At 42.5% G+C, this 12,898-nt stretch overlaps 2 protein-coding genes across 3 annotated transcripts in view; one reads left to right on the plus strand and one right to left on the minus strand.

The window, feature by feature from the left end:
- Nucleotides 1-12,898, plus strand: part of LOC137344365 (AT-rich interactive domain-containing protein 2-like) — a 309,213-nt gene that overhangs the window by 250,654 nt on the left and 45,661 nt on the right. The window contains exons 10-11 of the mRNA XM_068007259.1: nucleotides 7,990-8,199; nucleotides 9,348-9,512. Coding sequence (XP_067863360.1) covers nucleotides 7,990-8,199; nucleotides 9,348-9,512 — 375 coding nt within the window. The remainder of the gene's footprint in view (nucleotides 1-7,989; nucleotides 8,200-9,347; nucleotides 9,513-12,898) is intronic.
- Nucleotides 1-12,898, minus strand: part of tmem9 (transmembrane protein 9) — a 571,911-nt gene that overhangs the window by 188,400 nt on the left and 370,613 nt on the right. The window lies entirely within an intron of this gene.

A 12,898-nucleotide genomic window follows, 5' to 3' on the forward strand; every position in this document is an offset into this window, starting at 1 on the left:
CATTATCAACCACACTGCCAATTTTTGTATCATCTGCAAACTTCTTGATCAAGCCCCCAACGTTCAAGTTCAGATCATTAATATATACCACAAAAAGCAAGGGACCTAGTACTGAGTCTTGCGGGAACCCCACTGGAAATAGCCTTCCAATTGCAAAAACACCCGTCAACTTCTGCCCCTGAGCCAATTTTGGACCCAACTAGCCACTTTCCCTTGGATCCCATGGGCTTTTACTTTTTTGACCAGTCTGCCATGTGGGACCTTGTCAAATGCCTTGCTTAAATCCACGTACACTACATCAAATGCGTTACCCTTATCGACCCTCCTGGTTACCATAAGACCACAAGAGATAGGAGCAGGAGTAGGCCATACCGTCCCGTTTGGTCCATTTAATGAGATCATGGCTGATCTGATTTTTACCTCAACTCCACTTTCCCGCCCTTTCCCCATATCCTTTGACTCCCTTGCTGATTGAAAAATTGTTTAAATCAGCCTTGAATGTATTCAATGTCTCAGCCTCCACAGCTTTTTGGGGTAAAGAATTCCAAAGATTCACGACCTCCTGGGAGAAGAAATTCCTCCTCATTTCCGTCTTAAACAGGCGACCCTTTATTCTGAGACTATGCCCCCTAGTTTTAGATTCCCCCATGAGGGGTAACATCCTCTCAGCATCTACCCTATCGAGTCCCCTCAGAATCTTGTATGTTTCAATAAGATCTCCTCTCATTCTTCTAAACTCCAATGAGTATTGACCCAACCTGTTCAATCTTTCCTCTTAAGACAACCCTTCCATACCCGGAATCAACCTAGTGAACCTTCTCCGAACTGCCTCCAATGCAAGTATGTCCTTCCTTAAATAAGGGCACCAGAACTGTACGCAGTACTCCAGGTGTGGTCTCACCAGCACACTGTACAGTTGTAGCATGACTTCCCTGCTTTTATACTCCATCCCCCTGGAAATAAAGGCCAATATTCCGTTTGCCTTTCGGATTACCTGCTGCACCTGCATGTTGACTTTTTGTGTCTCATGTACGAGGACACCCAGATCCCTCTGTACCACAGCATTTTGTAGTATTTCTTCATTCAAATAATATTTTGCTTTTTTATTTTTCCTCCCAAAGTGGATGACTTCACATTTTCCCACATTATATTCCATCTGCCAATTTTTTGCCCATTCGCTTAACCCGTCAATATCCCTTTGCAGACACTTTGTGACCTCATCACAATTTGCTTTTCCACCTATCTTTGTATCATCAGCAAATTTGGCCACAAGACACTCTGTTCCTTCATCCAAGACATTGATATATATTGTAAATAGTTGAGGCCCCAGCACTGATCCCTGCGGCACCCCACTAGTTACAGATTGCCATTTTGAAAATTACCCTTTTATCCAGACTCTTTGTTTTCTGTTAGTTAGCCAATCCTCTATCCATGCCAGTATATTACCCCCAACACCATTGATGAACTGGATTCTTTTTTCCCCTCAGTCTGGTTCAGTAAACACTGAGTCGAATACACCTGTAAAGTTCAACACAACTTTAATAGCAGGTCTTAGTCTGTAGCTTCGATTCAGACTCCTGAGGGAGTCCGGACGATTCTAACAGAATAAGGAGACAAAGACATATACAAAAATTCATACCTTTATACAGATCAATAGGGGTTGGAACATCGTTAACACAAGAGTCAACACCAATCATAAGCTGGACATAGACTGGCCATGCGAGGTTACCTAATTTCAAGCCAATCACAGGTAGCCCATGGCCTGATCATGCCGCAGTGACAGACACTGATGGATGCATCCTTTCTTCTCACTAAGAATGTCCCTTTTGGTCTTGCTAAGGTGTTACCAATCTTGATTAGCTCACAACATAGAGATACTCAGACCAGACCCTGAAACACATCAAAGACTCTACATTGATAAGACAATGCAGGCCTGCTGACTACGCAAACATATGGCCCAGCAGTGGGGTGGCCCTTTTACCAACCTCACCTATCAACTTATTAACCCTTTCCTAACCACATTGCTACTTCTGCTATTTTGCCACGTAGGCACTTCACTATTTTACTGGACACTGACCACACAGGGATTCTCACCATGACCTCTTGTGCAGTAATCTTTTATGTGGCACCTTATCGAATGCCTTTTGGAAATCCAAATATACTGCATCCATTGGTTCCCCTTTATCCACCCTGCCCGTTACTTCCTCAAAAAACTCTAATAAATTTGTCAGACGTGATTTCCCCTTCATACAATCAAGGAGAGTCAACATGGTTTTATTATGAGTCTCCAAATGTCCTGCTACTACTTCCTTAATAATGGATTCTAGCATTTTCCCAATGACAGATATTAGGCTAACTGGTCTACAGTTACCTGCTTTCTGTCTCACTCCCTTCTTGAATAGGGGTGTTATGTTTGCGGTTTTCCAATCCGCTGGGATATTTCTAGAATCTAGTGAATTCTGGAAGATTACAACCAATGCATCCACTATCTCTGTAGCCACTTCCTTTAAGACCCTCTGGTGCAAGCCATCAGGTCCAGGGGACTTGTCAGCCTTTAGATCCATTAGTTTACCTCGTATTTTTTCTCCAGTGATTGTTTTTAGTTCCTCCCTCCCCTTTGCTCCTTGATTTTCTACTATTATTGGTATGTTATTGGTGTCTTCTGTGAAGACAAATACAAAATATCTGTTCAATTCCTCTGCCATTTCCTTGTTTTCCATTATTATTATTTCCCCAGTCTCATCCTCTAAGGGACCTCCTCAAAAAATTCAATCAAGTTAGTCAGACACGACCTTCCCTTAACAAATCCATGCTGACTGCCCTTGATTACTCCGTGCCTTTCTAAATGACGATTTATGTTGTCCCTCAGAATTGATTCCAATAATTTGCCCATCACTGAGGTTAGACTGGCTGGCCAATAATTACTCGGTCTATCTCTTCCTCCCTTTTTAAACAACAGTACAATGTTGGCAGTCCTCCAATCCTCCAACATCATGCTTGTAGCCAGGGAGGATTGGAAAATGACGGTCAGAGCCTCCGCTATTTCTTCCCTTACTTCTCTTAACAGCCTGGGATACATTTCATCTGGGCCTGGCAATTTATCTACTTTCAAAGGTTCTAAACCCCTTAATATTTCCCCTCTCACTATGTTTATCCCATCCAATATTTCACATTCTTCCTCCTTAACTATAATCTGCATCGTCCCCCTCTTTTGTGAAGACAGAAGTGAAGTATTCATTAAAAACCATACCGGCATCTTCCACCTCCTCACATAGGTTACCTTTTTGGCCTCTAATAGGCCCTACTCTTTCCTTAGTTTTCCTCTTGCTCTTTATGTATTTATAAAACATTTTGGGGTTTTCCTTAATTTTATTTGCCAGTATTTTTTCATGCCCTCTCTTTGCTTTCCTAATTTCCTTTTAAATTTCACCCCTGCACTTTCTATACTGCTCTAGGCTTTCTGCAGTATTGAGTTCTCGGTGTCTGACATAAGCATCCCTGTTTTGCCATATCTTACCCTGTACGCTCCTTGTCATCCAGGGGGCTCTAGATTTGGCAGTCCCACCCTTTTTCTTTGTGGGAACAAGTTTACTCTGAACCCCTTAAACGTCTCCCACTGCTCTGACACTGATTTACCTTCAAGTAGCTGTTTCCAGTCCACTTTTGCTAAATCACTTCTCAGCTTAGTAAAATTGGCCTTTCCCCAATTAAGAACTTTTACTCCTGTTCTAATTTTGTTCTTTTCCATAACTATGCTAAATCTAACTGAATTATGATCACCACCACCAAAATGCTCTCCCAATGATACTCCTTCCACCTGCCCAGCTTCATTTCCTAAAACTAAATTCAGAACTGCCCCTCCCTCTTGTTGGGCTTGCTACGTACTGGCTAAAAAAATGTTCTCCTGAATGCAATTTAAGAATTCTGTGCCCTCTATACCTTTTACACTGATTGTATCCCAGTTAATATTATGGTAGTTGAAATCCCCTACTATTACTGCCCTACTGTTTTTGCACGTCTCAGAAATTTGCCTACATATTTGCTCTTTTATCGCCCTCTGACTGTTTGGGGGTCTATAGTACACTCCCAGCAGTGTGATTGCCCCTTTTTTGTTCTTTAGTACTCAACCCATATGGCCTCATTTGATGATCCTTCTAACATATCATCCCACCTCACAGCCGTAATTGTTTCTTTAACCAATATTGCCACCCCCCCCTCCTTTTTTTTAACCCCCCTCTCTATCTCGTCTGAAAACCCTGTAACCAGGAATGTTGAGCTGCCATTCCTGCCCCTGTTTAAGCCATGTTTCAGTAATAGCTAAGATACCATACTTCCACGTGTCTATCTGTGCCCTTAGCTTATCTGCCTTATTCACTATACTCCTTGCATTGAGGTGTATACCGCTAAGCACTGTCAAACTCCTTTGTTGTCTAGTTTCTAACCTTTTCCTCTGCCTTCCAAACTCACTTACTGATTTTCTGCCTTCCATTTCCAGCTCTGCTTCTCTCCCTTCTGAATCTACGCTCAGGTTCCCATCAACCTGCCAAGTTAGTTTAAATCCTCCTCAACAGCACTAGCAAACCTTCCCGCGAGGATATTGGTTACGGCCCTGTTGAGGTGGAACCCATCCAGCTTGTACAGGTCCCACCTCCTCCAGAACCGGTCCCAATGCCCCAGGAATTTAAAGTGCACCATCTCTCCAGCCACGCATTCATCTGCTCTATCCTCCTATTTCTATACTCGCTAGCTCGTGGCACCGGGCGTAATCTGGAGATTACTATCTGAGGGCTTCTTGATCTCTTTCCTAACTCCTTAAAATCTGCCTGCAGGACTTCATCCCTCTTTCTACCTATGTCTTGGTACCAATATGGACCACAACCACTGGCTGTTCACCCTCCCCCTCCAGAATGTTCTGCAGCCACTTAGTGCCATCCTTGACCCTGGCACCAGGGAGGCAACATAACATCCTGGAATCACGTCTGCAGCCGCAGAAATGCCTGTCTGCTCCCCTAACTATAGAACCCCTTTTCATTGTCGCATCCTTTTACCTTAACTTTGTTTCATGTCTGTCAACCAAATTTCTATCCATGCTGCTACATTTCCACTTATACCACGTCTAAATTTTTTTTTTAGCAAGTCTCTTGTGAAGCACTTTATCAAATGCCTTCTGAAAGTCCATATAAATTGCATCTACTGCATTCCTTTTATCCAATCAGTCAATCGCTTCAAAAAAAAACTGTGTTCAATTTGTCAAACACGACTTGCATTTAACAAACCCGAGCTGACTGCCTTTGAATAACCCGTGCATTTCTAAATGGACACTAATTTTATCTGGACTTATGGATTCTAAGAGTTTCCCCGCTATAAACAAAAAGCAAAATAATTGCAGCTGGTGGGAATCTGAAAGCAAAACATAAAATGCTAGAAATGGTCTGCAAAAGTGGAGAGAACACCTGAAATGTTAACTTACCTATTCTCTCCACAGATGCTGACTAACCTGTTTGTGTCTAGCATTTTCTGTTTTTGTTGAGGTTAGAGTAACTGTCTATAGTTACTAGGTTTGTCCTTCTCTTCCTTTTTGAACAAAGGTGTTACATTGGTTAATCTCGAGTTCCATAGCGCAATTTGCATATTTAAAAACCATTTCAAAACTGAGCCTCTAGCTCCTCTCTCACTTCTTTCAAGAGCCTTGGTAGGGTGCATGGCATCATGGCCTCTAGTGTCTTATCAACCTTGCGTTCTATTAATTTTTTTCTGAACCAATTCCTTTTCTATAGTTATCTCTGATAATTGTTCCAAACTCTCTTCTTGTAAACGTACATTCACACTCCCACCATTGTTACACTATTCTAATCTGCACAGAAGGGAGAAGGGTTTGAAATTGATCAAAGGGTCCCTTCTGGATGCAGACCAGTTTTACTGGACAGAACATGACAGTATATTTATTTGTATTTAACTTTCGAAATTAGATTAAATTTTTGAGGGATTTTCAGTTATGAGTGACCAGAAGAAAATGCGGGGAAAATTTCATATCTGCAAAATTTTGGCCACAAGTCCAAATGAGATGTTACAATCTCATAATAAATTGAGAGGTGGGCTCAACAGGCGGAGAAGAATTTTTCCTCCTCGAGTATATTGCTGTGCATGTTTGCTGTCATATCTCCTTCTTGATTATCAAATATTTCACTTGTCTGACCAGTCATTCAGCTGTCCTCTGCTCTGCAGGTGCAAATTAAAACAAGACTGTTTTTGCTTTGGCTTTATTGCACATCTCACATGGTTTACTCATGACCTACAATCTATATTATAGGTTCAGATATTAAATGGATCTGGAAGGGCTGATAATGCAGTCCTGGCACAAAGCCACCAGGACTGCTGCTCCTTAAGAACTGGCTCAATGAACCCAGTATAGCGAGGTCAGCTCATCGACATCTTTCAGTGGCATTCCTGCCGCGTAGCATATGAAACCCTGGGCATACCATGTGGGCGGGGCCATAAAGTCGTATGCCATTGGCCAGTGAAGCACTGCTGATTGACTGACTACACAGTGCCTCCAGTTCTTGTTAATATGTTAAGGGCCTAAGTTTTCTTACAGCATTTGGCCACATGGAGGCCAAAAAGGTAGGATGACCCTTTATCAAGTCATGGTCCATTCAGGAGCGCCTCGTGGGCACTTGCCGCCCGGAGCGCCTCGTGGGCACTTGCCGCCCGGAGCGCCTCGTGGGCACTTGCCGCCCGGAGCGCCTCGTGGGCACTTGCCGCCCGGAGCGCCTCGTGGGCACTTGCCGCCCGGAGCGCCTCGTGGGCACTTGCCGCCCGGAGCGCCTCGTGGGCACTTGCCGCCCGGAGCGCCTCGTGGGCACTTGCCGCCCGGAGCGCCTCGTGGGCACTTGCCGCCCGGAGCGCCTCGTGGGCACTTGCCGCCCGGAGCGCCTCGTGGGCACTTGCCGCCCGGAGCGCCTCGTGGGCACTTGCCGCCCGGAGCGCCTCGTGGGCACTTGCCGCCCGGAGCGCCTCGTGGGCACTTGCCGCCCGGAGCGCCTCGTGGGCACTTGCCGCCCGGAGCGCCTCGTGGGCACTTGCCGCCCGGAGCGCCTCGTGGGCACTTGCCGCCCGTTATGAGGAGGCCCCCTAATTTGCGTGGGATTTGGAGCCTTGTTGGTGAGCAAGCTGCTAGCGCCCTAGGCACTTCCTACCTGCCTTGCACTATGTTCACTGCATCAGGCATATAGTAGACCTCTGATCTCCACTCCCACAGATATAGAACCCTGACGCCCGAAGGACTGCAGACTGCATTATTGACCCCAAAGAAAATGAATCCATTGTTGCCGTCAGTGCTGTAAAACGCAGCAGGATTTGGATTCAGACCTGCTGATTTCCCTCATACTCAGGCTCAGGGAAGTGTGGTATATGAGACCTAAAGGAGGCAAAATTAGTTTAAAAGTAGAACAAGGGAAAAGGATAGAATTAGAATTTAAACAAAATTTTGAAAATGGGAATGCAAGGCTTTCTCTTGATCATGTGATTGCTTTGTTTTAAGGCTTCTGTTAGCATTGGACTTACAATTCAAATTTATGGGATTAACTAGGGTTTGATGCAAAGTTGCGGAATCAAATGCAAGAAAGCTGGTGCTTGCTGAAACCAAGGTAAATTCTAGCTCAAAGATAAAGTAGTGAGGTGTGTATGCATGCTCACGTGTAGACCATCAGTCAGGAATTTTGGGTAAATTGCTTTGGTGAGAAATAATAGGACTAGCTACAATAATTATTCCCCAACCAGCGTTAATTGGTACGACTGGGCCAAGCCTATAGATAATTTAGCTCTGGGAGTGACTTGAGTTTGCAATATCATAGCTGTTTAGTTTTAATTGTATGATTCATTTTTTTTTACCCCTTTCTCATCTCACCCTCCCATTTCAAATGTAGACATTTCTGTGATGCATTTCCAAGTTCTGCATTTTAAAATAAGTTACTTTTTTCTTGATTCTAGGAATGGAGATCTTGGCTAATCTTTGTAAAATAGAGGAGAATGTAGATATTATCTGTGAATGTGTGGAACAGGAATCCTATCGGGAGATTGTGAACCATTTGTCCCTCCAAGATATCTTGCTGTTACTTGCCAGTCTGGAAGCTCTCTATATGCTATCGAGTCTGGGAGAAGTGACCTGCACCAAGATTATCAAAGTGGAGAGAAGTATCGGTGAGTTAGGATTTTAGAATGTTGACTGATGTCTGCTTTTTCTTCACACAGGATGTCACTAGGATTTTGGTACGTTAAGACTCTTTTTATGAGAGTAGTACACGTCAATAAAAGTGCTTTTTTGTGTATAATTGTTCTATTGAAAAAGACTCTTGCAGTCCATGCTCTGCCCATGATTTTATCTTCATACAACTGTGGTTTCAGAAGTTGCAGTTCTTCTCAACCCTGCAAATGATCTATGTTTCCATCAGAAAACATTCCTTTTTGAAATCTGGACCAGTAGATATTGCACTGTTTGCATTCTATTATGGTACCTAATTTTGCAAAAATGGAGAATATCAATTGTGGAATGTTCAATGAACAAGGGACACGGGAAGAGCAAAGAGCACTTTGAAAAAGCAGCAGATGAAGAAAAAGAAACAACAAAAATGGGAAGAATGAAAGTGAAGAAAACTGCAATGAGCAAATCAAAACATGTGGAAAAAATGTGTTCAAATTGCTACAAACTTCACTGTTTTACTTCTGTTTACACACCGCAGGCTGCTGGCCAGACATCCTGTACGAGTGACCAGGAAAAATATTTTTTCTGAATTAGAAATTATTATAATGGATAGCATCTCAACGTATTAACAAAAACATACCCTATCTAAAGTGGTAATACAAAAAAAATCCAGCCGTGAGGATCATTGTGCAACTGTCGTGTAAAATTAGTATTCTAGAAACTGATAAAAGGCTGTTTCTACAAGCAACATATAGAGTTCTACTTTATGTAGCAGAGTAAAGTGTAAGGGACAAAGCACCAGATTTGTAATGAATGGTGAAAATTGCTTTAACTGCTGTCAACTGGAATTTCCACAGAGTTATCCCAATCTCCTGCCATAATTTTGGCAGAAACCCTGGGGAAATGGCATAAACAGCTAAAACTGGCCGCTTACGTAGTCTCTCTAGGGTTTCTGCTGAATTTATGCTGGGAGATCAGAAGAACACTGCAAATTCTCTCCCCATCTGTTTGCTGTGTTTGTTAGTCTTAACAGTACACTTGTACTGAGAGCACTTTGTGATTGCCGGTGTAGTGATTTTAGACAAGTTCTAATTTATACATAACTATTTTGATTTAATACACAATGTGTTCTTTTTTTAATCTTCAGATCAGCTTGTTTGCCTGGTGTCTGTGGATTTGCAGAACTTTCCTCCTGATGCACTAGCAGCAGTCAAACTAGTGGAACAGCAGAATACCCTTCAGCAGCCAGCATCTGAGACCAGTCGGTCAGTCACAACAGAGAATGTTTCGAATCACAGCACACCTGTAACAGGTATGGTATTCAACCCTCTTATAACTTGGGTCAAAGTAGCATTGAATTGATTTGGGTGAAATTTGTAAGGTGAAGCATGAGATCAGCCTCTCATTCTTTTTGTTATGATCCAGTCCTTGGCCTGATGTCAACTTATTCCATGAGTTAGGTGTTTTATCGTACAATCCCACCAGCCCATCAACTCCTGTCTCTCTTAATTGCAGTTTCTGAAGCTTCTGTCATGTTCACTTATTCTTCAGTACAGTGAGCTCCCTTTATCAGTCAGTTTCGGATTTTTTAGCTGCTGAATCCTGTCTCCCACTCCCAGAAAGGTCTTTTTTTCTGAATATGAATGCCCTTCTTAACTGTGTTATCAACCATCGAAGGTCTGGAATCATCCTGTTCTTGTCGTCTTCATTTCTGATGCCACCTTTTGGAGATTAGCAACCAGAAGAGGATGTAATGTTCTAAGCGATGATTATCAGTGTTCGTATATGGAGATTGATTCAGGCTTTTACCATTGGTGGGCATTAAATATTCAAAACATTCTTTGCCATTTCTTTTCAAATTTCATAATTTTGCTGTCAAATCTGCCGTGTCTGGAAAACCTGATTACGGATGTTTAACACTTGGAATATTAAGATCCTGTATTTTCAGATAATCTTGCAGTGATTTTAATTGAAATTGTAATGTGCAGTCAATTAACTAAAACAGGATTGATGTAATTGTCACCCCTCAGTGATGAATGTTGTTTGTTTTGAGCACTATGTGACTGACATTGTGGTGCCATGCTGTCACATTTACTGTTCCATACTAATGGCACAGGTTCAGTGTTTTGTGTTACATCCAGCATGCTTGTGCATATAACCATTTTATGGGATGAAATGTGTCATGCATTTGAGAATGCAGGAGAGTTTGAATTCTGTCATGTATAGAAGGTCAATTATGCACCCAGCTGTACAGGGTAATAGGCTTACTTTTTATATTTGTATAGTTCCTCAACTTGAGTAACACAAACATTTTAATAATTGGTACCAGACGAGGACCTCTTCATTTCTGTTGGTAGCAATGTTGAATTTGAGGAGAATGCCTGGCTTCATTAAGAACCAGCTACTAAATGATGGATTTTGTGTCGCTAAGCATATAATGCGTAAGAGTGGTGCGCGATTTTAGAACTGTTCTTCACTGCCGGGAAGACAACAGTTATTAAATCCAGTAATCTTGTTTTATTAAATCCATGGACCTTAAGCCATCAATACAGATGTGTACTGTAGATTAAGCAACTCTTCAAAGACTTTATAGATATCACTAGAATTGACAACTTGTAAGCCAAAAATAACAGTTTTGAAATCTGAAACTGATTATGTTGGCTGCAGACTGTGACATTACTGATATTAAGATTGCACTGAATGTAGTGGATCTTTCCTATAACCAATATCTATAACAATGTAATGTTAATTGTATCCATATGATTTATATCAATTAGTGTTAATTGTATTCAGTGGGTGTGTATCAGTTGGAGACTCTGGTATCCATTTATATGAGAGCTTATCTAGGGTGTGGAGTTGGTAATGTGGATCTCTGTGAATAAAGGCTTAGAAGCAACTGAAGACCAGGCTCTAGTATTCTATCCTTCACCACTAGGCTATCCAATTTATTACATGCAGGCAAGTGTTCCAAAGTTTTTGGGTTTTTGCGCTAGATATTTCCTCAGGTTCTGCATCACCAGTCACATCCGTAAGCAGACATCACAGCCCCTATTATGTGGATTCAACCTTTTTCTGTCCAATAAGAAACGATTGGTGAACCCAGGAATTGTAACAGAAGTCTTACTTCATACACTTGAAATTTAGCAGGTGCCACCACATGAATTCCCCTCTATTTATGGAAGGCAGACTGATTAAACTCTGCGACTGAGTGGCGCTATGATAGAGGTTTTTAATATTAAAAGTCACGTAACATTAGTTGCTAAACAATAGCTGCCAAATAGTATGTTGACAGCTAACCCCAAAAATGTCCATCTTAGTCTGCATGCAGTTACTGGCTCTGGCCATCAAATGTTGCCGTGGAGCAGCCTAATTCTCAGAGCCTCTGTTAAATTATTCAACAGCCACGTTGGTGTAGTGAGTAAATAGTTTAAAAGAAAATTATTTTAAAAATGTATGCCCTCCTTAAGTTCTCAGAGTTAATTCAACTCTACCCCGCTTGCTGAATGTTCATTGTGCTGACATGATACCTCACCCCTCCCCATTCACTCGCTCACCAGGGCTGCCCCGTAACAGATCTGCTTGTCATTCGATGCCTGCCCTCACTCCTGCTGGACTACCAATGCACGCATATCCTGACCTTCAGATTGCCTGACATCCCAACTGGTGGAACGTACTGTCCCCCCCCACCTCCCCGGACTCTGACCAGTGAAAATGCCTGCTCGTGAGACCTTCGGGAAGCTGGACATTTTTGCCACTACTGAGCAGTGTTCTAGATTTTGTCTCTTCCCCTTGCCCCCAACTGACCATCCTCTCCCAATGAGCAACGATTTCACCCCTGCCCCCAGCTGAGCAAGATTTTTCAATTGATGAAGATACGTCCCATGACTTTTGTAGGATACTGGAATCTGACCCGGGACTATCCTCTAGAAATGCCACAGCTATCTGTGAACGTGAAAGTCTCAATGGTGCTCACCTTTTATGTTTCAGGATCATGTCAGTTCAGTGCAGGTGATCTATAAAACATACCTTAAAAAGGAAATGGAGGCATTGGAGAAGATGCACAAAAGATTTACAAGGGTGATACCAGAACTGAGAGGAAAGACTTAACAGTCTGGGGCTGTTTTCTCTAGAAAAGACAAGCTGAGAGGTGACCTAATAGAGGTCTTTCAAAATTTTGATAGGGTAAACGTAGAGAAAATGTTTCCGCTTGTGGGGAAATCCAAAACTAGGGGCCATTAATATAAGATGGTCACTAATAAATCCAATAAGGAATTCAGGAGAAACTTCTTTACCCAAAGAGTGGTTAGAATGTGGAACTTGCTACCTCAAGGAATAGTTGAGGCAAGTAACATAGGTGCATTTAAGAGGAGTCTAGATAAGTACATGAGGGAGAAAGGAATTGAAGGTTTTGCTGGTAGGGTAAGGTGAGAGGAGGCTCTTGTGGAGCATAAACACTGACCTGGACCTGTTGTGCCGAATGGCCTGTTTCTGTGCTGTAATTTCTATGTAATATCTCAGTCTGCCATGCACAGATGCGTCAAGCAGCTATTCATTCATCTATGCATTCTTCTTTCATGTTGGCACGGTCATATCATTCTCAATGAACGCAGTCTCCCCACGTGAGGAGGATTTGGGCTTCTTCAGAGAATTAGGCTTCCCAGGAGTGGAAGGGGCTGTGGATTCCACTCCTATTGCCAT

Source organism: Heptranchias perlo, chromosome 27 (genome assembly GCF_035084215.1).
Source record: "Heptranchias perlo isolate sHepPer1 chromosome 27, sHepPer1.hap1, whole genome shotgun sequence".
Lineage (NCBI taxonomy): Eukaryota > Metazoa > Chordata > Chondrichthyes > Hexanchiformes > Hexanchidae > Heptranchias > Heptranchias perlo.